Genomic DNA, 23786 nt, shown 5'->3' with positions numbered 1-23786 from the left:
CCCGCCGCGATGCGAAGCACACGCTATGGCAGGCAGATGAGAGTATGACACAGACTTACATCCAGCGAGGGCTCCGGCATGTCGGGTGCTCCCTGTCCACCAGCCTGACCCTCTAAGGCTGAGGAGGGATTAAAGGTCAGGTCACTGTGTGGATGGTTGCTAGAAGCGGCCGGGGGCGGCTGCCGGGACTGCTGGGTAGGAGGCCCGCTGTGATGTAATGGCTGCCCTGACTGGCTGCTGGGGTGAGGGACGTGCAAACCTTGCTGCATGGAAGTATGGGACTGATCAGTGCTGCCGGGATGAGGGATCTGCGGAGGAGGAAAAAAGCAGGAAAAGAAAGTGAGGCCACAAGGTACGGTGCTCGCGGTGCCTGACTTGGTAAAGGCATGTTACAAAAAGAAATAAATAATAATAAAAAAAAGATACACACAACAACAACAACCAAAACCAAACCAACCAAATAAATAAAAAAGCGCAATCAGAAAAGAAAACTCCATATCCCAATGCCGGAAGAAGTGTTTCAGCTTTTTGAAGGTTATCTGTAGGGGAGAGATAAACACATTGGATTTGTGCTGTTGGTTTGCTTCCTTGTGATCTGGGAAACTGTGCCTGAAGATGCAAACCAGCAAACTCCAAAGAACAGGGGTGGAAGCTTATGGGTACTGCTCAGCATTAGCAAGGCAGATGCTTTTGACCTAAAAAAATCCCACGAATGAATGCAGAATTTGTGGAATAATGACCCCTGTGTCAGGAAACAGATTAACCGGGAAAATGCATCAGTTCTGCTCAGCTCCCTTATTGGGTAGCTTCCCGACTTTGCTGCCTGTTGATGTTTCAGCTCATTACAAACACCTTGCAAACACCATCCTCACTCCTCCCCTCTGTTTCTTTTCAGAATGTGACACCCCTTTTAAGGGCTCAAGATTCCCCTTGCTGATACTTATGGGTTCTGATGGTGGACAAAACTCCCCAGGCTGGCTCAGCTAGCGAGCTCCCCACCCGTAGGCAGAGCTGCTGCAGGTGGCTGCACACCTCCTCACTGCCAAGCGTGCAGGAGCTTAAACGAAGCTAATGATCACACTTCTGTTTTGTATTCATGCTGCGGATAAGTGCTCTAGCAAAAGCTTAGTATTTTTTATGTTTTCTGTGGGGAATAGTTGCAAAACCACCCGTATCTTCCAAATCCTGTTATGGAAGAACAGGGGAAAAGTCTTTCTCACATGACAAAGAAGCAACAACAACGCACAAGCCCAATTCTTCCTTCTGCTCAACATCACATTGAACACTAGTGGGTTCTTTGGGGCTTGACCTTGGGGCCATGAGAAAGAAGGGCCTGAATGCTTCAGAATCAGATGTCTCATGTTAATTGGGTATATGGAGAAGCAAAAAATGTAAACATTTTTTGAGGAATGCTACATATTGCTACAAAGTGGAGCTGAAATAAAAGAACAGATACATACAAAACCAGCATGAAATTCATCCAGCCAAGCCAACAGAAACCAGCAAAATGCTATGTCACCATTGACCCTTCCATATCACAGTAATCTGCAAGGTTGTTTAACCTTAGTCTTCGGTTTTGGAAAGCAAAAGGGAGGTTATTACAAAACTTAATTAAAGTGTTCCCACAAAATTAAAATAAAAACATTACATAAACAAGCATTTGAAAAAATACATTTCACCACTCTTATGAAAACTGAGACCTGAATACTGATCCACTGGGACAGTCACACTCAGATACACAGAGGTCATTTGCAATACTTTGGTCCTATGAAGGTTAGTAGAAACAAGCAGGGTTCTATCTGCAGCACCACATTTGGGCCTCTTTCCCACAGGAAAGTTTAAAGTAACTGTTAAAAACACTCTTCTCTCTATTAGGGTCACAGTTTGACTCCTTGAAAAGTATTCTGCAACGCTACTGTTTTTACCTTAGGGGTAAACTGGCACAAAATCTGCCCACAGGCCACTCTTTAATGTAAATGAATCTGCAGCCTAAAAACCTTGCAAAAGTCCAAGTGAGAGGAGATGTCTATCCAAACAGTACTGCTTCTTTCTTCATTCATTGAGGACATGGGCAATAGCAAGTGTGGAAATTAAGAAAGCTTAATAGTAACAAAAAATAAAAAAACCAATTTAAGACAGTGTTGCTCAAGTGGGAAAGCAGTTTCCAGAAAACAAAACAAAAGACAAAACAGGATTCTCTTGAACAGCCTCTTAAATTTACACCTGAATGCACAAAGAAAGAGTCATACTGGCATGTTGGTATCAATGATTATTCAAAGAAAGAGGCATTCATATGTTCTCAGACATATTTCAAGGCAAATAAGCAGGTTGGAAATTCTACATTATGTTTATATAGGCAAGCATTTTATATATAAATATTTCATTGATAAGGCAGCATCTCGAGCCCTAAGATTAACTGTTGGATAGGGAGTAATTATACGTGGTATGACTGAGGGCCACCATAATCTTCCACTGCCATGGCATGTTCAAAATCCAGCTGACTTGGGCCCCTGACTCCACCAGCCTATCTGTGAGAAAGCAAACGCTCAGGACTTCAACATTTTTCTATCTGCGTTCAGGTAACTAATAATAAGTTTGTCAAGGAGCAAAAACATTCCGAGCAATACACTTTGTATATGTTCAGCTTGTGTCTGCAACTCCCATAGTTTTATTTTAGAACCACTACGAACGCAAAGCCTAAGCTGCCTTTTCTTACACCGCAAGGTACCTCCACAGCTGTTCTTAGGAGCATAAACTCTGGCATTCTTAAAACATCTACAATGTACAAAAGAAAAGCTTAGAGCAGACAAGACTACATCTTCAGCTTAACAGCACAAAACAATGCCACTCTTTACGAGCCCAACAGTGACCTCTAGGAGCACTGAGATGTACAGCTGAAGGGACCTGCCAGTTGCAGAACAATATTCCTTTCCTTTCAAAAGAAAACTGACAGTGAAATAAAGACCAGTGGGTTAAGCACCTGATTTGTGTCTTTCTCTGTTACTGCCACCATAGTTTTACCAACTCTTCTGCTGGGTTAGCTGGCAGAACCCCCGGAAGGTGCCACCCTGCCCTACTGCTGCTCAGAGCATCTTCACCCATCCATGCCTTTGCCATCGGGCGCATCCTCACAGACATGCTGTGAGCTCAGCTGGGGAACAGACATGGATCAGAGCTGAACTTTTTCCCCCCCTGTCCTCTGAACTAGTTTTCAATCGCATCAGTACCCAGAGACACACCACTTCATGGCTACAATAACACTTGTGCTGGTGTGAGAGAGAGGAAAAGTGAGAATAGAAACACGAGTGATGACTTTTTACAGTGGCACCAGCTCGTACCACCTCACTGCGTGTATGAAACTACGTGTGATCATCCACTGCTCAGTCATGTATCACTCCTCAGCTGCCTGCAAGTAGCATCACGCTAGAGCTACCTCTGAATTCACCTTCCTCTACAACTTGTTTACAATGTCTGAAAATGAACATGATGTGACTGTCAGCTACTTTGTAGCAATCCTCCACCGACACAGCAGCATCTCTTCTCCAGTTCTCACATTTTTAGGTCACGATTTTTTTTTCCTCCACCAGAGTGGAACAATCACGTTGAGTGTAGGTGGTTCTGATGATCCAGCCCTACCTACACCAGGCAAACACACCTGCATTTTCTGAGGTGACCTATGGAGTATGTCTGGCGAGTATGCCAACCCTCTCTGCCTGCCATTAGATAGGGGCCACGACACAAACCATCGTAACAGGAAAATTAGGAACTTTCTTGGCGGCATTCAGCTCCAGTTAGAGATAAACCTCTAGTCAAAAGGGACCAAACATCTGATCCTGACTTACCACGTAAACATGAAATAGCCAGAATGAACAGTAGATGAAAACAAAACACACCTTAAATGTGTAAAAATGAAAGACAAAATCAGAAAACAGTACAGGCAACATCTTCAAACCTTAGTTTGATTATGTAATGTGATTTATAGTTATTTTCATACAGAGATGTCTGTCCAAAGACATTCAGCTACACAATTTGGGAATGTGTTACTGGCATGCATTTCGCTATAAGCAGTAATTTTAAAGCTGCCTTTCCTGAGTGTCTGCTGCAGACACAGTTCGTTTTGAGAGAGACAAAAGGAACAAAGGAAAAAAGGAGAGAAGGCACCAGAAACTTTAATAATACTGGTAAAGATGTGTGCGAGCACTAAATGTCCTCCAATGTGGTCTGAAGAGTACGTGGCTATGTTGACAAGGTCAATCTAATTCCCTTGTGACAACACACCTGAAAACGGATTCTCATTAAAGAAGATCAGCCATTGACATAAACTGCTTTAGTGCTGCTTCCCATTCCCACACAGTGTAAGCTCACGTATCATGACAGATGAGGGAGAAGCAAGGCAAAGGTTTACTTTAATTTCCAGCTACTATCAGCAAGTATCATATTTGGTACAGACTGGCCCCCACAGAACCAAAAATCTATTAGTATTTGCCCAAATACCCTCTTACAGCTCTGGAACAACTTTCCAGAGCACCTTTCCTTGAGTAACTTTCACCTTTGCTATCATCTGTAAGCAGTCCCATTTTCAGAAAGCCACAGCTATTTTGCTTTCATATTCAACCACTTCATATCCTACCACTTCAGAAATTTCAATGGGGCAACTACTACAGGGAAGACACAGCAGTTAACTGATGAAGTCAAGAGGTAGGTGTCAGGTAATGGGAAGCAGAGAATAATTTCATGTGCCTTAGAGTCAAAGGAAAGCAACTGCGTGTGGTTCAGGTTGGTGGGATTTCTCCTCACTGCTATGATCTAATATTGTATGGTTGGTTTTGATGCAGGTAACTCAGACTGCTCTTTGAGCCGGATATGTGGAATCTGCAAACAGAAAATTAAGTTTACAGCATGTTTGTTCTGTCCTTTGTTAGTCTGTAAAGTGGTTAATCGTTATGGTTTCTGGGCTCTTCCTTTGCAGACAGTTACTTGGGCTCTCTCCAAGTTAGACTCGGAAACTTCTCTCCACTCTCTTCCTACTTCTCGCCATCCTCTTTGGAAAACCCACTGCCAGCTAGAGGAGACATTGACTGAGTAGGCTTTTGCTGATAATCTGCTACCACATTTCCTCATTACATTCTGAAATGGTACTTTCTAGTATTCACTAAAGACACGGCACAGATGACTTGTCAAGTTAAACATCCTTCCTGTGCAGTAACAGCACACTATAAAGCCCCTGCCCTGTAACTTAAATGAACATAAAAGGATGTATACACACACCCCACACACCGAGTTAAAACAGGTGACTAGCCATGCCCAAGGGCTGAATGCTGCTGGTAGCTTCTCTGTCACCTAGCTGCTGCAGTACTGCATTTTCTTGAGGTGTATCAAGTTCTGTGTATAACACTCAGTGCTCTGAGCAAGCTGCTTTTCCAATACACAGTTCTGCCTCTGCATCTGAGGCCCGAGGAACCTTCATTTTTTAGTCTCCTGCACTGATAAGCTCTCAGTCCAGGGGCAGTGTCTCTCCTTGAAATCTACAGGCTCGTCCTATTCCCAACAGCTTAAAGGTGCCTTTCATGCTACTTGGGTAGAATTCCCTCTCAAAATGCTTTGATGCAAATTTTGCCCTCAGGGACAAGGCCAGGGAAGATATTGTCCCTGCTTTGAAGTCAGTCAATGTCTTGCTCTAACAAGCTGTCTGCTGAAGATGGATATTCAAGACCCTGATGGCCTAGGGAAGCAAGTCTAGGGTTTTTTTCAGGTGTCAGAGCAAAGCACAATGAATAACATAAGCACACTGAACCAGGTTGTCTCTTTCAGATAAAGAAGCTTAAATGACAATTCAAAAAACTCAGAAATGCTTCTCCAAAATCTTGAAAAGGCCAAAAACTAAAACTGACATTTTTGTCATTTCTCAGGACTACTCTATTTCACAAACTTCCAAAATGAAGAATCCACAAAAAGTGAAAGAATTCACAAGGCAAGTCCATCAGCTGGATGAGAGTTCCTTGCCCCCAGAAAGGAAAATCTATTATCCACAGCACCATTACTTACAGATTCCTGCATGGGGTGACTGAGAGGTTTGTCGAGAGCTGCCATGCTGCTCGGCATGTCTGGGGGATGTGACAGCTGGGGCCCATGCATGAAGTCATTCATAGACGTGCCACCAGGATTCCCGTGCGGGAAGTCAAAATTGCCATGACCTTGGTAACTGTTGCCTGAAAGAAAATGAGACACAATATGAAAGAAACTATTTGTTTCCCAACATTGACCTGTCAAAAGTCTCTTGTAAAAGCTGTTGTATGGCATGGTGTCCTCCCTGCACAGCACAGGGCAATCGCAGTGCTGAACGTGGTGACAACACTGTGTTCCCGCTGCTGGAGCAAGCTGGAGGAAACAGGGGACAAACAGCGTTCAGCTGTCCAACACTGTCTGCTGTAATAACTCATGCACATGTTGTAACTAATTGAAAACCACTGACGTTTTGAAAAACTACTGTCAAGTCACCACATAAACTTAACAAGCCCAAAAGTGAAAGGGATATTGAATTCCATGGAATATTTGCATCTGGAAGCATCTCGGGGCAACTCAGACTGACTGCTCAAGTCCAAAACTATTTATAGCTATTTATGGCTGTGTCTCTACACACTCAGTAAGACTCTAGCATTGCTTCAGCTTCTGATGAAGCTAACTGATAGAAGTGTATCAGGAAGAGGCCACGGTGCCAGTTCATAACACAGCATCTATTTTACCTCTCCTGCAGTATAAACAGGCAACTCCCATTAAGATAGTGCAGAAGAGGCCTTAATGTCTAATTGGGGTTTGTGATGTAATTTTCCTTCCTCCTACAAAACCAAATAAACGCACCTGACTGTCTGCAAATACAACATCATTTTTCCCTGCATGGATCTATTCTTCTCATTTTCAGAGTTACAAACTTGCTGCCTCTAGTCTGTGTTTCAGCACGTGGATATTCATGCTCATAATGAAAAACTAGTGAATTTATGAAATTCACGTAACTTCAGCCTGAAACAATATTCTCCAAAGCACCAAGATTTTGGAATAAATGATCTAGACTTACACTCACACATCTACCATCTAGCAACAAGCCTGGAGTCCCCTGCTGATCTGCAGAACAGGTACTGAACAACCATCACCAGTATGTTTTGATCCATCCCACCTCAGCCCAGGGATCTTCGCCTGAATTCTAAGACAAGGATCAAACCAATACAGGAATTTTACTCTCTGTATTTTTTCTGTCCTGATGCCTCTATTAATACTTTCAACTGAGATACCAACTCTGGTGGCTTATTTGCTATGAACAGCAAAAACTGAACTAAAGCCACTCAGCTATAAGCAACTGAATTGGATGATAGTGAGCTCTGAAATAAGAGAACAGTTTGGGAGCTTGCACGAGGAGCCTGCAGTTCATCAGCTGAAGTACAACAGCACTAAACATTCAAGTCAAGAAGGGAGTTTTACAAACTGAAGTAGCAGCATCGTTTGCTTTTTAGCAGAGCTTCACAAGAAGAAGTTTAATCTCAGAGGAACAGAAGTCGTTAGCCATGTAAAAGGACTTCTCAAAGAAGTCAGGACTTTGATCTATCATGTAAATACTGCAGAGCCTTACTAATTCTCGTTTTGTTAATCTGCAAACTGGATGAGTCTCACAGAATATAGCTGGTCCTGCCTTGCTTCTCAGTAAAGATTTAATAGCAGGGAGCTGGAATAAGGTCTTGTATTACTGAGCACTTGTTATATTTGCAAACTGAACTTCAGCATGCTTACCGTCAAACCCAAATAAACAAACATAAACCACAGTAGTAATATCACTACTACTATGCTCTAGAGTACTGTTCATCAGAGGACACTATCTAATTCTAAACACTATGTTTCAGTGCACGTATTGATGGGGAATGAAGATGCAAAGCAGTATGCCCAGGGAGCACCAGCCATGCAGCAGCACACCCTTCTCTGGGCAAGAGCAGTGCCATGTGCTGAAGGACAGACCCATAAAGATATTCAGGATAATCTGTGCTCTGCATTGATGTACCTATTGAAAGGAAAAGAGAAGAGCGTGGGTTTCACCTGCCGTTGGTGAGTCAGGGTTCTGAGAAGCAATGACTACCTCTGCTACGGGATCCACAGGGGAAGCCTAGGCAGCAAGTGTCACGCAAACCCTAAACCCCACTTGACGTGATTACCCTATCTGTTCCTGATTCTGACCTGGAAAGATGACGAAGAATAGATGGCTCTGTTCTCTTGCTCTGACTGCACTTCACTCCTACTAAACAAGTGAAAAATTTGTGATTCAGTGCTCTTGGCTTTGTTATAGTAAACATTCATCTGTTTGAAAACCTAGAAAGTTTTATCATCTGTCATCAGTTTTGCACTCACTGGAGCAAATTAACCATATTTTGCATGCAATCTATGTTTTTCCTCAAATGCCTGCAAAAAGCACATGTATCACCTTATAATCAATTTGGGGATTCTGATGGTGTGAACAGCTAGTCTTTTCCCAGAGCTGAACTGAGTCATATCATATTACTTGCAAAAGAAACAGTCTCTGGTTTCGTATTTCCAGAATTGTCACTATAATTGAGTTATTCACAACATACCGGTCATTTGAAAATATATCTCCACTGCCTGTGTTTAGCTCCCTGTTTCTCAATCTGGCAGCACATGGACAGAGGAACTCAAAAAGCATCTTTCTAATGCAAAGGTGTGTGCAAAGCAGTTAAATCTCTTTAAAAGTAATTCACTTTCTGGATGGCCTACCAAATGTCACCCATCCAGCCACAACTTCAACTTCATGGCCCAAGTAGCAGTGTTAATAAATTATGTTCTCTACTTTGTAACTTCCATAGTGTTAGGAGCGTTCACTTGAAAGAGTGGAACAGAAGGAAAATAGACAGAAAAAATAAGGAAATATGTATATTGTGGCAGGCCATGAATATATAAGGCAACACCCAATGTTTACTGATTGAGGGAGGGCCACATGGCAGTAAATATGACAAGCACCAATTTCCTTACTAAATTATACTTTCCTCTAAACAGATCAATTTTAAATGAAAAGACTGATGCAGAATTTCAGAACTGAACCATACCATTTGCTTTCCTTACGCATCTCTCTGAGAAGCCACACAGACATACCTCAGTCACAAAACTGATGGAACCCCTGACTCCTGTGTACTCGGATGCACAAAGCTGTACAACTAACCTTGGTTACCATATTCAGTGGAGTTGTTGCCTCCTGGAGGAGGGGGTAGGGATGGGTAAGGTGACGGACCAGGACCCAAAGCTGCAATCATCTCCATCACATTTGGCATGATCATCTGGCTTGGACTCATGGTCTTAAACCTTTTTGAGGGAATGCCATCTGGGTCATCTTTGATGTGAATATCTGACTTTATAGGGACCGGCCTCCAACTGCAGGTTGGATCAATGGTAACTTCTTCAAACTCTGAGCTGTAAAATAATGTGAAAATTTTAGCACATTAATTGGTTTTTATTTTTTCTGTAATTGATTGTGTTGAAGCTTGTCTAGGAGTCTGCATGGCAACAAACGTTCTGAAATGCTCTAGTGTAATACAACCTCAAGATCTTTCACTCCTCACTCCCTGCCAAAAGCAAGTTTTACAAAAGGCAACTGTGAGAGCCCATTTCTGTGTTTATCCACACAATGACATCCAAACATATCTATGTCATATGCCCCACATGAATCAGAGGGATTACTTGTAAATACGAGAAAGCATTTAATCCTCCATTCTCATCCCTCTCTCCGCTTCACTGGTGATCAAGAGATAACCCAAACAAAGTCTAGTAAGTAGATGGAAACTGATTCATTGTATCACTTGCTCCCCCAAAGAGCCATGAAATGGAATATTCAAGTTCAATCACTAAGATCTACTTGGGCATGACTATCTCAGTCCTCATTAACACATCGCTGAGTTTCTTAGTCTTGGATATCAGAAATGAATAAATCCACTTACTTTTGTATAGCGTTCAGAATACCCCACATATACTGGTCAACCTCCAAGCCCTCCAGCAGAGCAGTTTTACTAGAAAGTAAAAAAACCCCAAACCCTCTTGTTAGAATATCATTACACGTATTTGAAAGTTGGATGGAAGAAGGATACATTACTGATAAAATCAGCAGACTGGGATTCAACTTACTATGTGTAACACGTCATTTAGAAATGCTTTGGGGCAAACAGTTTTAGTTCTACATCTGCACTATCAGGATAATAGTGCTCTACATCAAACAGACAAGATAAGGATACACCTACTTGTGTGTGTCGACAAACTGTTCACATCCTTTAAATCATTAATTGAGTGAAATATTTTGTGAATCTGAAGGCTTTTCAAACATGGCAGACCTCTCCTGTGAACATCAGCTAGGGCTACTTTTTTTTTTTCCAAACTGGATGGTTTTTTTTGATCTACACAGCAACATGCCTTCAAAGTAACTATGTATTACAGCTATTTTGCTTAAGATGGGGACAGAACAAAACAAAATAGAAATGATACGGTAATGTAGGCACTTAGATCTGAATGCAGGTGCTCAGATTCAGAGAAATAGGACAAAAATATTGGCCTGAATATATGAAAACATAAATTAAAAAGCAAGACATCCAACTCTTGAGATATTTTTAGCCTAGCTTAGAACACAGAAAAGACTCAGTCAGTTCAGAGAAAGCACCTGCACTTTAAGATACGTATCAATCACAAATCGTAACTGAAACAAGCTCATCGTAACCCTGCAGTGTCCACAGAAGCATACAGAATGGATTATCTCCACTCCTGTTTACACTTAACATCAGGCTGAAAGCATGCCAAGGTATCCCTCTTTTCCTCTAAGTGATCACTCCAAACTTCTGCTTCTCAGAAATCTCTTAGTTTGTTTTTTTTTTTTAAATCTGCCTTATTCTGGATTAGAATCCTGCCTGCTTTCTGCTCTCATTTTTAATTTGCACGTGATGTTGACTTTGACCTTGGAGTATCCAACTTCATTTCCTACTTAATTACTGGGAAATGCTGCAGTCTCCAAAATTCCCCCCATCCTTGAACACTGACACTAACTGCATATTTATGTGACTCAAAGCATAGTACTCAACACAGTTATTTGGATCCTTACTTAACATTCAGCTGGGTGCTGAACACTTTAGGAAGTACGTATTTGAAGTTCAGTCACCTGTTCTTCTGCCATGGCATGTTGGTGTCTGGTAGTTGTTTATACTTCATAATCTAAAGGAAGCCAAACTCCCAGTTCGTTTACGTATGTATCTGTCTTACCACTGTAAGTATTTGAGCTTCTTTTGAACTCTACATCACCCACAGCCTGTAATCAGAGCTGGCAGACTGTATGTTCTCTGAGAAAGTTTCTCGTCATCCGTTCTTTAAATTTCTAATAATCCGAGGTTGTTCCCTCAATTGACGAAATATTGTAAGAACTCTCACTGGACTTTTTGCTATTAGGTAAATGTAGTATATACACCTTATTTATTGGCACTTCCTTTTTCTCCTCTTCGTGACTTTAATTACGATCTGAATTTGGCCAAATCATGTACAACTGCATTTCATGTAGTATGGCTGCACTTACTTGCATACTGGACACCTCCAAGTTCCTCTTTCACAGTTCAGTTGCAAGTAAGATTCCAGATCAAAGCACTAGGTATGAGAAAGAAAAAAATAAGAAAGAAAAAAAAGAAAAGGAAGTCAAGGCAAAATACTGTATTAACTGAATCAGTTGAACAAAAGTAAAATTGCCATGAAAAAAAGCCTACTAGCACTGAAAACGAAACCAAATAGCTTACTTTCTCCCTCTACTTTAACCATATATAGTTAATTGTTTAGGTTGATATACACAAATACAATATACACTCATACAATAACCAAGCTAAAGGCACTGCCAAAACACAAGGCTGAGGGAGCACTGCTGGGCCGCCGCAATCTACTCACTTGTACATGCTTGCAATCGTGACCCCTTGCTGGGAGTTGAATCCGCCGGAATGTGATCGGACACTTCAGAGACACTTTAATAGCAGTTTGCTCTACTCCATCTTCCCCATTTAGTGTCGCGTTACCAGAGGAAGCTGCTACGCTACTGAAGTTCCTCTTGACTGTTTAGGAAGAAGGTATGTATGAGAAAACAAGTGAACTGTAAATTCTAATGCAGAAATCTGAAAACCCAACACTTAAACTTTTAAGGCCCAAATCAGTGGACAATTTATCCACATAGTTGTATTCTGTGTAATTTAGAACATTCTCCTGAACAGACAAACCACCACACACATGCGTATCAGCTATACCCTCAACCAAATACAGTGCCATACAAGCACTCACTTAAAGCAGCCCAAAATAAATCAGGAATAATCTTTCCACACAGGGCTTTTAGGTAAATCAAAAACAAATACAGGGAAAAGCCAGAGAGATTCTCCTGGAATAGGAGAGTCCTCAGTGGGAACTAAGCTTGTGCCCTTGGTACTTTGTTACCCTCACACTCAAATAGTCCTCAACATCTGAGGATACCAAGGATTTAATCCAGGCACATGATGTTCTGGAAACTCCTGACAAGTACAGCTTAAGGTTTTCAATAAGCAAGTAGATGTTGTATAGAGACCTCATCAGAACTCAACATAGGCATTCTGGAAAGTCAGCACCCACACAAAAGGAAAACTCACTCTTAGTGATACAGTGTTCTGCTGGGAGGAGGCGTTTCTTTAGCAGACCTTGAAGTACAGAGCGAACTGATGGCCGGTGTACTAACTGCAACACGAACAAGTGTGACTGAAAGAAAACGCATTTTGTTACCAAGAGAACCAAATACAGAGGGTAAATACACTGCCGAACAGAGCTGCATTCTTCCCTTGGACACGTGGCTTCCGTAAGAGCCTGCTGCTTCAGTACGAAAGCCAGTTCTGCTCTGCCGCGCACACGAGCTCCCTGAGGGACAGTCTGCCTGCTGCGCAGTGTGCTGCTCCGTGCTCCAGGAGCACAGCGCGTACAAGGGCTTTAAGAAAAGCAAAGATCTTCTGCATTTTCTCCCTCCTTAATATTCAGAAGGCATAGGGCTGATGTATTCCTCTCTGACATCAGGGTTTATTTTTAAAACCCTAGATTCTTTGTCACAGCGTAGCCTGCCCGCCTGCCCTCAGACTACACTGGAAGGTGCAAAAACAATTTGCTACTGATGTGTCTGGAATCAACTTCTTCCCCAACAGAGAGTTCGTTGTGGATTCACAGGATGCTGCTCCTGCTCTCAACCACCAGATAAATGACATTATGTGGAGAAAAATCAGTGTGTAGTAAAGCAAAATAGGTGGACGGCTTCTTGTCAAAATGCCTCACACTGCAACCTTGGTAGAGGTAGAAGCTTGCTTTCTTGTCAGTGACAACAGAACAGTCAAAACCTCAGACTGTATGTGTGCAACAGTCTGCATTAAAAAAAGTACCTGACCCCAGGAGTAACTACACCACTGAAAAGAAGTAAGTTGCATGGTCTAGACTGCATCATGGAATAGGAGTTTTTCATATGAAAAGCTATTTGAAAAATCATCATCACCACCAATGATGTGTTGATGTTCTTATATCAAACTAAACTCAGTCTAATATCCTAAACTAAATGAAATTGGTTCTAGACAAGTCTGCATCACAGTAATCTACTTCGACATTAACACTCTTTTGCCATCTTATTACACAGGCATATGCTAAACAAGTAGGAGACCAAACTCCCACCCCTAGACCACAAGCCTTTTCAGAGACACCAGAAGGATGTTGCTATGTTCTGCAATAATTCAGCAGCAAAAATGTTCATATTAGCACCATAACTGTGTCAACACCCTAAAACAAGCACCTTATCAGAAAAATGCATGGGGAAAAAAATGTGAGTAAGGCCCTTTCCAGCTAAGGCAACATTTGCACACTGTACTAAATCGCCAACTCAGCATCAGCAGCTGCAGCCGTGAGCTCAGTGTACTTACACAACAACATGCTGTGACTGTAATTTGAATCGTGTTTCTTCCAGGCTGGCAGACGTGCTTTAGGTGCAGAGGTTTATGAGATGTCTTGTTGTCGCCACGTTCGATGGTAAGTGGGGTTGCATTAACGCTGACCTGGACTGAAGCTGGCCAGTTTGTGTTCATTTGTCTGTCTTCATGGTGATAGCACTTGAACTGTAATTCCAAGTCAGACCTGTACAACAACCAATAAATCTTCTTTTTACTTTGCTTTCACGTTGCAGAGGGGGTTTGTTTTGATGCTGGGGTGCTTTTTCTTTATCAATCAGATTATTTCTCTAGAATTCATGCCAGTAAAGGATACAACATACTTTCTTCATAAAAGTCCCTAACAGAAGCAAGTTGTGACGAATTAATGATGTAAGCATGCCACACAGTTGTTATTTTTTTATACCTATAGGGGACTTCCCTATGGTTCTCAAACCACTTTGAAAAACTAGACCGTGGAATGACCCTGAAGAAAGAAAAATGTTAACATCAGGTAGGTTCTTCACGTGTTTTAAGTGTTAAGAACAAGAAAGTGACACACTACAGTGGGCTGTGCTGGAACACCATGGATTCTTCACTACTGCAGAGCATTTAAAAGAATATTTGAATGAACACTTGTCAGACAAAATACAGGTACAGTTAATCCTGCTTTGGAACAGGCAAATCAGCTAAGATAATATGACCCCTGTACTTCACCCCACGTTTCTGTGATTCCAAATTAACACAGCTGTGGATTAAATTACCCGATTCAGACCTTCCTTCAGAGCATGAATTCCTCCCACCTCTCCAATAATAACCTACACTCATTATTTAGTTCCTCAAAAATTAGTTTTCTAACACCTCCAAAAAAGGAAGAGGCTGAGATCAAGTTAATCACAAATTAAGTGGGTAGAGTCTATGACTTCAGTTTCATACATGGATGTTAACCTTGTATTAGGGATGAGTAATTTGAAGAAGAAATTTAAAAGAACATAAAGAACTGAAATGAAATGTCATGATTCTGAAGTTCATGACAGCAAAAGACACCTGAATATTTATCTTTTATGCTTGAAAATCTAAGTGCTCCTTTCTTCATCTTGCCTGAAAGAAGATATCTTTGTAAGACCCATAAGGAGCAGCTCATTTAGGAGATTATCACCCTAACTGCCGTTTTCCTTATCCAGAGATTTTAATTTTTACTTAACACTGTCCTTTCTGGATTCTTAAACATCAAGATTTAGCACTGAGTAAAAACACAGGTTTTTTTATTACAAAAAGAAAGGTATAGAACACAAATTACCTGACCTTTCAACATAATCCATCTATATTACAGAATCACAGAACAGTTTGGCTCGGAAGGGACCCTTAAAGATTGTCTAGTCCAAACCTCAAGTCCTTCCAGACTTTTTTTCAATAGTTTACTAACAATTTTTTGAAAGCTCTCTCTGCAAGATCCACTGGAGATTCTCACAATCATTCAAACCAAGAAGGAAGCAAGGCTTGGTACCTCTGGTATAAAGCTCAAGCAGATTAAGGACTCTGAGTAGCCCTGCTCAATGTCACAGGAGATGACAGAACTCGGGAGACGCTCACGTTCTCGGCACGCAGTGTCTTTACTGCAGGACGCTACTAATAATGGAGCAGTGCGAAGACCAAACCAGCTTCAAGGCGACATTTTTGCTGTTTTCAACCTTTCTTCAACCTTTCTGTTTCTCGTAACCATGAAAAGTTTCCAGCGGGGAGAAAACTAGTTGCCTTGCTATTCATTATGTGTGTACATGTGAGAGGTTTTGCCGAATATTTTAACTGGCAGACAAATATTCAGAATTGGCCCGATTCCACCATTCTCTATAAAACCGAAATCCATTCACACATGTGACTAATTCATTTTTCTGGAGCCCATCCAGCTCTGAGTTAAATGTGAAATGACTTCATTACAGGACCATTCGTTCTCCCCACTATTAACAAGCTTTTCAAAACAGCAGACCTGAGCACCATTTACCTACGGAGTCTTCATTAAAATAAGTTTAAATAAAGGCTATGTGTTTGGTGAGCTAAGGAAGAAAGAAAGAACAGATATTAAGAAACAGCCTCATGCCTCAGTGCAGCACTATAAATCTACTGAATGAGCCAGCACAATCCTCAGTAGTGATTACTTATTAATAAGAACCTGAAAATAACTGCCAAAACTCCCTCTGCTGCGAGTACTCCACGATAATGAAATGCAAGTAAGCAATAACTGACCTCAAAGCTAGGTGTTAATTGTTGGATGTGGTCTGTGCCTGCAGTCTCCCTCCCTTCCAAACCCCAGGACACCTCAGCGTAGGGGGGGTGCAGTGACGGCCAGGACCTCTGCACTCTGCATCAATGCTCAGCTTTAAAGCCAGAGCACCCGTCCCTAGGGCAGGGAACTGAGCGCCCATTCCTGCCCCCCCCCCCACTCCCCCCCCATGCAAATAGAAGTCTCAAATGGATTCTGGTGAACGGACAGAAGATCTTCATGGGGAAAAAAGCTGAAGCTACAAGTTATCGTTTCCATTAAGGCCAGGGGCTACGTGGTCCAGGCTTGGGAAGAAACTGAAAAGCGAGGCAGGTGTAATGGAAAATGTGCTTCTGGTGCTGCATTTTACCACCTCAGCTGCTACAGCTGCGAAACAACCTCCATACAAGATCCTGAGCAACTAACCAGCCTCCACGGTGCACAGACACAGGCTCAAACAATGTAATCAGCAGCCAGAATAAACACCAAGATGCTTGCCATGGAGACAAAATTATTCTGTGGTATTCAAAAATATACAAATAAAAAAATAATAAGGCCCTGATCGTCGTTTGATCTAAAGTCCTTCCATGAGCATGATGGAATCAGGACATAGTCTGCAATCACTTAGGCAGATCTACACTAAATGTGGGGAAGTACCACCTAGGAAAACTACTCCTCTGTGCTGGAAAGCAGTACTCACCGTAAGTGAAAGCCAGAAGCCTTTGGACATAGAAAACTATGCTCCAATAGTTCTGATCAGTCCTTGCTTGTGGAGTCACAGGAGAGGGGCAATTTAGGAAGCTACTTTCTAAAGTTTGGAGGATTTAAGCACTTGTCTTTCCAAATGATGTTACCAAGCTTCTAAATCAGGCCCTTCATTGATATGTTATTTTTCATTATCAGATACTCTGCACAAGTATAAACAGCAACAGCTCTGCAGTTACTCCTGCAACTAACCTCTCACAGGCCACAAAGCACTTTTAGACTCTTTAGACTCTCCCAAATGAAAGTTAGTACTGATGTCGGTCATGCACATCCCACACCCCTTCCACCCAGAGCAGAAAGGATGGAATAGTTACAATGATTTTTCAAACACTGCATATCATACGCCATCAGCAAGGAGACGCAACACAGATTAGAATGTATTTTTGAAAGCGTTGTCTCTGGAAAGTGACAGGTGAGACTATTTGTGAGTTTAAAGGGCATTTTTCCAATCTAGACCACCATTTCTTAAGTGAAACTCATGGCAAACCTAACAGAAGTTCATCTGGCCTGCCACTCCTCCATCAGACCTCCTGACAGCAGGGCTGAGCTTACCTCCACATCAGCGTCTGGTGAACAGTTGGCCGTAAGTGAAAGACGTGGTTACTGACTGCCAGGTTGTGTTCCAGCCGGAAGGGCTCCAGCACAACACCATCTCTCACGGGAAACGTCAGGCGCAGCTCATCATTGTGGTTGGCTGGGATCGAAGAGGGAGAGAAAGCGTGAACTTTCCCTTTAGCATCTGCAGTGCAATAACAATGTGTATATTTATACAGAATAGTAACAAACGGCACAGCGATCTGCTACTGGCTCTAACTCAGCAGGTTCACACACATGAAAAAAAAATCACAAGCAACGACATCGTCTAATTGATACAAGTGACAGGGCTCAAACTGACAGCGAAGCAAACCAAAGCCTTCTATTCTCCCACACTTAACATTAGGACCTTAGCACTCCAGCCACAAACAGAAACCAGGCATGGCAAGAATTCCTTTTTTCCTACTTGATAGGTTCTGTGTCCACACTTACTTCTCTTGGCAGAAGATTTAACAACAAACCTCCTATTACAGCCAACCGTGATAATGCTTAATTTCTCCACTTTGAACTGGGATCAACATTACCCAATTAGTTCCAACAGTTTCATCAGCTAAAACTATCCAAAGACACCAGTATTCAACTACTACCTGATCTCATAAAACAAGATTCTATGGTACCTTAGAGCTAATCTACAAAATCCAAATGTCTTCAAATGCTATGTTCTTGCCCACATAACACTGTAGGCCACCTTTCTGTACTTCGTTTTTTAAGCTATCCTGAACTCCAAACATTAGTTGCAAAGTGCTAACGCAGCAGCAGTTATTTTACAGAAAACAAAGTTTCTCTCAATTCCCTACTAAATGATACCTCCTATTGTTCATCAGTCACTTCAAAACTTCAAACATCTTGTGCTAGTATACAGCCAGAGAGAGATCTTGCTATTCCTGCCCTGTTCCCAGCAAAATGTAGCTGTGACATTTAGTGGCTCTGAAAGGAACATAGATCAATTTTTGGCATAGCACTGAATATTCTTAAGAAGCCTGTATGGATCATAATAGGGATACCGCTATAAATATTCACATTTGATGCTATTCTGCAGTGATGTTCAATGAATGGCTTTGCCCTTGAATAAAACAGACCACAGTGAAAGCTCATACAATAAACAAATGTACAAAGCACATTTAACGCAACCCAAAATCAAGTGCTTTATCTTCAGGAAGTGTATCAAAGGAATACTTCAGGAGTAAAAGCCTTAAAAGTTTAACCTGGAAGAACTTTTCTGATGCTGTTTTAGGAGGAGATAGCAATCTTTCCTGTCCACTGGCTCTAGGGAGCCTGCACCATGCAGGCCACCTATTACAACTTAGCAACCCGAGCTTCTCCCAGAGCAGCAATCAGGGCCAGTTTCCAGGCTCTGAAACGTATGTGGCAGAGAATAGAGAGGGAAAACAAACGACTGCAAGGGCATTCTGTTTGCTACTCACTTGGAGGTGGTGGTAAAGCATTGATATTTGGTTTAATGTCAGGTGGGAATGGTGGTTTGACATCCTGATTAGGTGACAGGTATGGAGGAATATTGCTCCCTGGAGTCATAGGTGGAGTGGGGTTTCCTGGAACAGGTGAATGAGGGTAATTTGCCACAGGTACAGGCCTTGATGGCTAGAAAATAAATAACATCGCATTGTTATTGCAGTCTGAAAGTAAGAATAGTAAGCCTTGTGAACTGTACTACTATCAAACAGCACAGACAAGGTAGGGAGGCCCCTCTGTCTCTGGAAGGGGAAGAAACCACAGGATGTCCCATGAGGCCTTCGGGGAAAAGGCAGACAAGGAGAGCAAAGCAGGAACCAAAACCAGCAGACCAGCCAGCTTAATTCAGGCAATGACCAGATACAAGCAAGGCTGCCAAGAGGCTTGTCGTGTTCCTCCAAATGTTCTCTTTCCAAAACCAAACAGCCATTTCCTTCATTTTTTCTACACCACCTTAACCCACCCAGTCCTTTGTATCTCTTTGGCTTCCTCCCAAAACAGTCCTAATGCACAAGAGCCTACATGAAAAACAGAATCCAAAGAGATGCAGTTAGAATGTCTGTGTACTTCCATCTATTCTCTCTTCCACCTCTGTCCAACTCATCTACTCAGAATGAAAACACTGATGTCTTTCAGACATGAAAACAGGTGATGTCTTTTATTCTGTGTACCTACAATTTGACTCTGTTCTTAGTTTGCTGCTGTATAAGAAAAACTAGAAGAAAAAGTTAGCTATAAAACACCTTGGATTTTGTTTCTTGTAATTAAGGGCATAGCTGCTGTTAACAGAATAAACCAGTAATGATGATGCGAAGGAAGCTAACATTAAACAAAACTGCAATTGCATGACACTCCCTTGCAATAGCTTGTGTACCATAAGCACATACAGCTGAATGTCAGGAGATGAAAATCCTTACAGCCAGTCAAAGTATCAGGATTTCAAATCTGATTCTATATCTAAAAGCCTAGGATACTCTAAAGTACTTAAGAACAGAGCTGCATTCTGGTATCTTGAGCATTACACTTCCATCCATTTACATCTTTGCTTTCTTCTTTAATAAAGATGGTTACTATCTCCACAATCACTACAATCCAAAGGTTCAGGTTCTGTCTGTGGCAAGTTGGAATTTTTCCCCTAGTCAGGATAATCTCCCTTCTTGACACAGTCTCTTATTTTCTATTTCCAGAATGGTTGATATTTGAATACAACACAGGGGATACAGTGGAAAGACCACAGGCCCCCCGTTAGAACTATCCTGTAAAAAAAGTAAATTAAACCCCATCTAAAATAAACACATGTAAAACGTATTTTAAAATCTGTCACATAAAAACTTCACAAGGATTTTCTGCTGTTGCTTTAGCATAAGTGACTGCACTGGAATTACAGTAGCTGAGGATCTGTCTCCTTCTTCTGTTTTTTCTGGCAGCGTACTGCAAAAACTGACATGATACAACCCGCATTCTTTTAGGTATCACAGTGGACAGCTTGGTTGCATGTAGAATGAATGCTCTATAGTAAAGTTTTGGGTTTCCTCCCCTCCTTTTTTTTTTTCTTAAAAAAAGATGTTTTCTGTGTGAATCATACTAGAACAATTCCAACTCAATACTAATGTGCAACTTGGGTTCTTCCAGCCTACATTCATCATCAGAATGTAGCCCAGAGACTTCACCAGCTAATGCTTTAAGAGCAGATCAGACCATTGACGGTCCTCCCCATTTTTATACTCACTGGAGTACCTGCGTGCAAAAGATGACTTTTGTGTGCACTTCAAAGACGTCAAACCTCAGGAGGCCCTCAGCACAAACTCAGTTTGGAGAATACGAAGTGCTCAAGATGTATCCACAAAACAGGTTTCAGGCAACATTTTAACAATTCTAGTTCTTGCCCAAAACAAGCAGCACGGAAGGAAAAGAAGCAGAAAAGGAGAGGGAGAGGTCGAAGAAAGTCATGCAAACTTCATTTCAATGATGAATTTTACAGCTGGAACAGCTTTTCAGTTTGGGCTGGCTTAATCCAACAGTGACCACTGTAGGTCTTAAATTAGGATGCTACAACGTGGAACTTGTTTATTACAACTTTAGAAAGTTGTATTATTGCAGGGTGCTATGAATAGGAGAAAATATTACACCTGAATCCCATTAGGTATTTCTTTTTACATGCTATTTTTTACAGCAAAAGCAACATTTTCTTGTAAAAGTCTCTAATGAGCTGCAGTAACATTCAATTTTCTTTATGAACTGCTCTGAAGTTACAACGCAATCCGGCTGGCTGACTTGACTCCAAAACATTAGTAAAAACACTGTGCTTTTTTTCCCCCCCTTCCCTTAATCATATAAAAGCAGTATCTATGAAGTCATTAATGTGACTTTGTTCATAAATGCCTACCAGAACAAAACACGATAATCTAAAAATTCTTACCTTGTAATACTGCCCCATGTTGACCGTTGGAGGAGGGTACTGCCCTGTGTTTTGCTGGCTTGGCATCCTCTGTCCAGGATAGTTGGGAGACGTAAGGGGTCTTGGAGGGTTGGGAGTGGGGTACTGACCAGGCTGGTTTGGAAACTGGCTATTTGGTCCATACTGCTGGTTTCCATAATTCGGCTATTTCAGGACAGAGGTGAAAGAAGACAAAGATCTGGTTCATGCAAGCACCTCTCTTGAATTGATTACTAGCTTACTTTCAGTAGCGGAATCAAAACAAACAAAACAGAAAAAAACCCCTCCAGGTGAATATGCCTCAACTTAGTGCTACTAAACCAGGATCCTGATGACTCGAGGTGAATACTTACTCTTCAAAAACAGTGAAGTCCCGCAAATCAAAGTGGGAAAAGAATAACCATGTCCCCTAACACACACACACCACACTCAGCCTCACAGCACTGTCAAAGGGCACCGTGTCTGAAGAAACCAGAATTACAACCAGATGCAATGTTCACAAAACCTCAGTGGTTTTAAAATTGCTACCAGCCTCAACCCTGGGGCTCCTTTTCCAGATGGTGAATGGACATACAAAAAGAAAAAGTATCATGAAAAAAATAATCCTCGAATAGGTAGAGAACAGAAGCTGTGCTGTCCATGTCTGTCTTCCCAACACAACTGCCATGTTGGCCTTGTGCTAGAGTGTTTACCAACACCTTAAGAATTACAGAGACAGTGAGAGCTAGTATTGTGCAGTTTTGGAACTGAAGTCATGATAAAGATAATAAAATGTCAATTTGAAAAATTAACTGATTAATAAGAAGTTCCCAGAAGTGAGGCTGTCAAAATCCAATAAGCAAATAGCATCTATAGGATCTGCAGAATTCCAGGCCAGCAAATATGTAATATTTAGGGCACTGTTCAGTACTGACTTCACAGGAACACAGTCACATTTACTTATGAAAACTGTTCCTGAAGCAGCAAAAAGGGATCTACAGCCTTCCTTAAAACATAAAATCTGAAGATAAAAGTTATCTGAACAAGCCACATTCTGTGCTTTCTTAACTTAATTGCAGATGAAGTGACAGTATTTACAGAGTGAAACATCTTTCCAGAGAAGTGCCTCCTGTAAAAGCACATCGCTTTTTCAAAATTATTTCTGATTATTTTTTTTATTTAGAAGAAAAATTAGTTTTCAAATCAGGACAGAAATGTAGCTCAACAATAAATGTTTGCTATACTTTCTGCATGCCACGGTAGTCTGCTGTATATTTTCTACAAACTCTCACCACGATTATTATAGTCAGAGCAATATCACAATATTCAAAGCTCTACACCTGGAGTTAAAGCCGTAGTCTCAGTTTAACAGAGAATTTCACCAGGAAACTCTCTCTAGTAACTGGTAGCTGGATTTGTAAAGACACTTAGGTGCATATAGATGCTGAGAGAGCACACGTTTGGTTGGCTAAATTTCTTTATAATTCTGACCCTAAGTGTTTTGCCCAAGGTCACAATACAAGTCAATGGCAATGTAATTTTGTCTACAAAGCCGCTCAGATCTCATGTAGCAGCATGGGAACTCAGATAGAAATACCACACTCCAAATAAACTTATATTAGATAAATGCTGACACAGAGGGATTTGAGTTCAACATGATTTATATTCATCTCAGTGCCTATGAAAACCGAGCCTCAAGAAGTTTGGAAAGCAATTGGTCGTTAAAATAAATGTTATTACTATTATACCATTACACAATGCATGCCTTGTACTTCTTTTGAACAATAAAACCACCCCAGAAAATGCAGATCACATATGTATGGAGCTCAAGTGAAGTATTTCACCTTCAACATCTCTTTTAAGTTGTCACGTTAAATAAATCCACTCCTGTGAAGGAAGTCTGCTTAAGGTCTGTGAATTCGCCATCCAGCATAAGAATCTTAAAGTGACATTTTGAGGACTCAGCTGGTTTTGAGTCTTTCTTGATTTTAATGACTGTCATCTTGACTAACATAGCAAGGGCCAACCTGAATACTTTAGAAGATAAACAGGAAGAGCTGCCGTTGCTCGTATTTCAACGGCAGCATTCCTACCACAGCTGCAACAAAGACGTACCTATCTCACACCACCCAGCAACTTCAGTCGAAACAGCGCATGCAAAACAAGATTTAATTACCTCTCCTGGGTAGGGTCTCTTTATGCCCTGTATGGGCAAAGACTGGGGGCGTGGGCCTGGGTAGGCTTGCTGAGGCATCCTTTGCCCATGGGTGCTGAAGGGACTCATCCCAGGAGGCCGAGGCTGGGT

The 23786-nt window shown here is 41.6% G+C and overlaps 1 protein-coding gene across 1 annotated transcript in view; it reads right to left on the bottom strand.

Moving 5' to 3' along the window:
- Window positions 1-23786, bottom strand: part of LOC104276416 (zinc finger MIZ domain-containing protein 1-like) — a gene marked incomplete at its 5' end in the record, with an annotated part of 32227 nt that overhangs the window by 3958 nt on the left and 4483 nt on the right. Inside the window, 13 exon segments of the mRNA XM_009872717.1 lie at window positions 60-308; window positions 6046-6209; window positions 9212-9459; window positions 9984-10052; window positions 11594-11661; window positions 11953-12113; window positions 12675-12780; window positions 13974-14184; window positions 17554-17740; window positions 19020-19194; window positions 21485-21667; window positions 23658-23782; window positions 23785-23786. The exon segment at window positions 23785-23786 is cut by the window's right edge and continues 149 nt beyond it. Of these exon segments, the coding sequence (XP_009871019.1) occupies window positions 60-308; window positions 6046-6209; window positions 9212-9459; window positions 9984-10052; window positions 11594-11661; window positions 11953-12113; window positions 12675-12780; window positions 13974-14184; window positions 17554-17740; window positions 19020-19194; window positions 21485-21667; window positions 23658-23782; window positions 23785-23786 (1948 nt within the window).

This window comes from Apaloderma vittatum, unplaced genomic scaffold, assembly GCF_000703405.1.
Source record: "Apaloderma vittatum isolate BGI_N311 unplaced genomic scaffold, ASM70340v1 scaffold23697, whole genome shotgun sequence".
In the NCBI taxonomy this organism is placed as follows: Eukaryota; Metazoa; Chordata; class Aves; order Trogoniformes; family Trogonidae; genus Apaloderma; species Apaloderma vittatum.
This window is presented reverse-complemented; position numbering and strand designations above follow the sequence as displayed.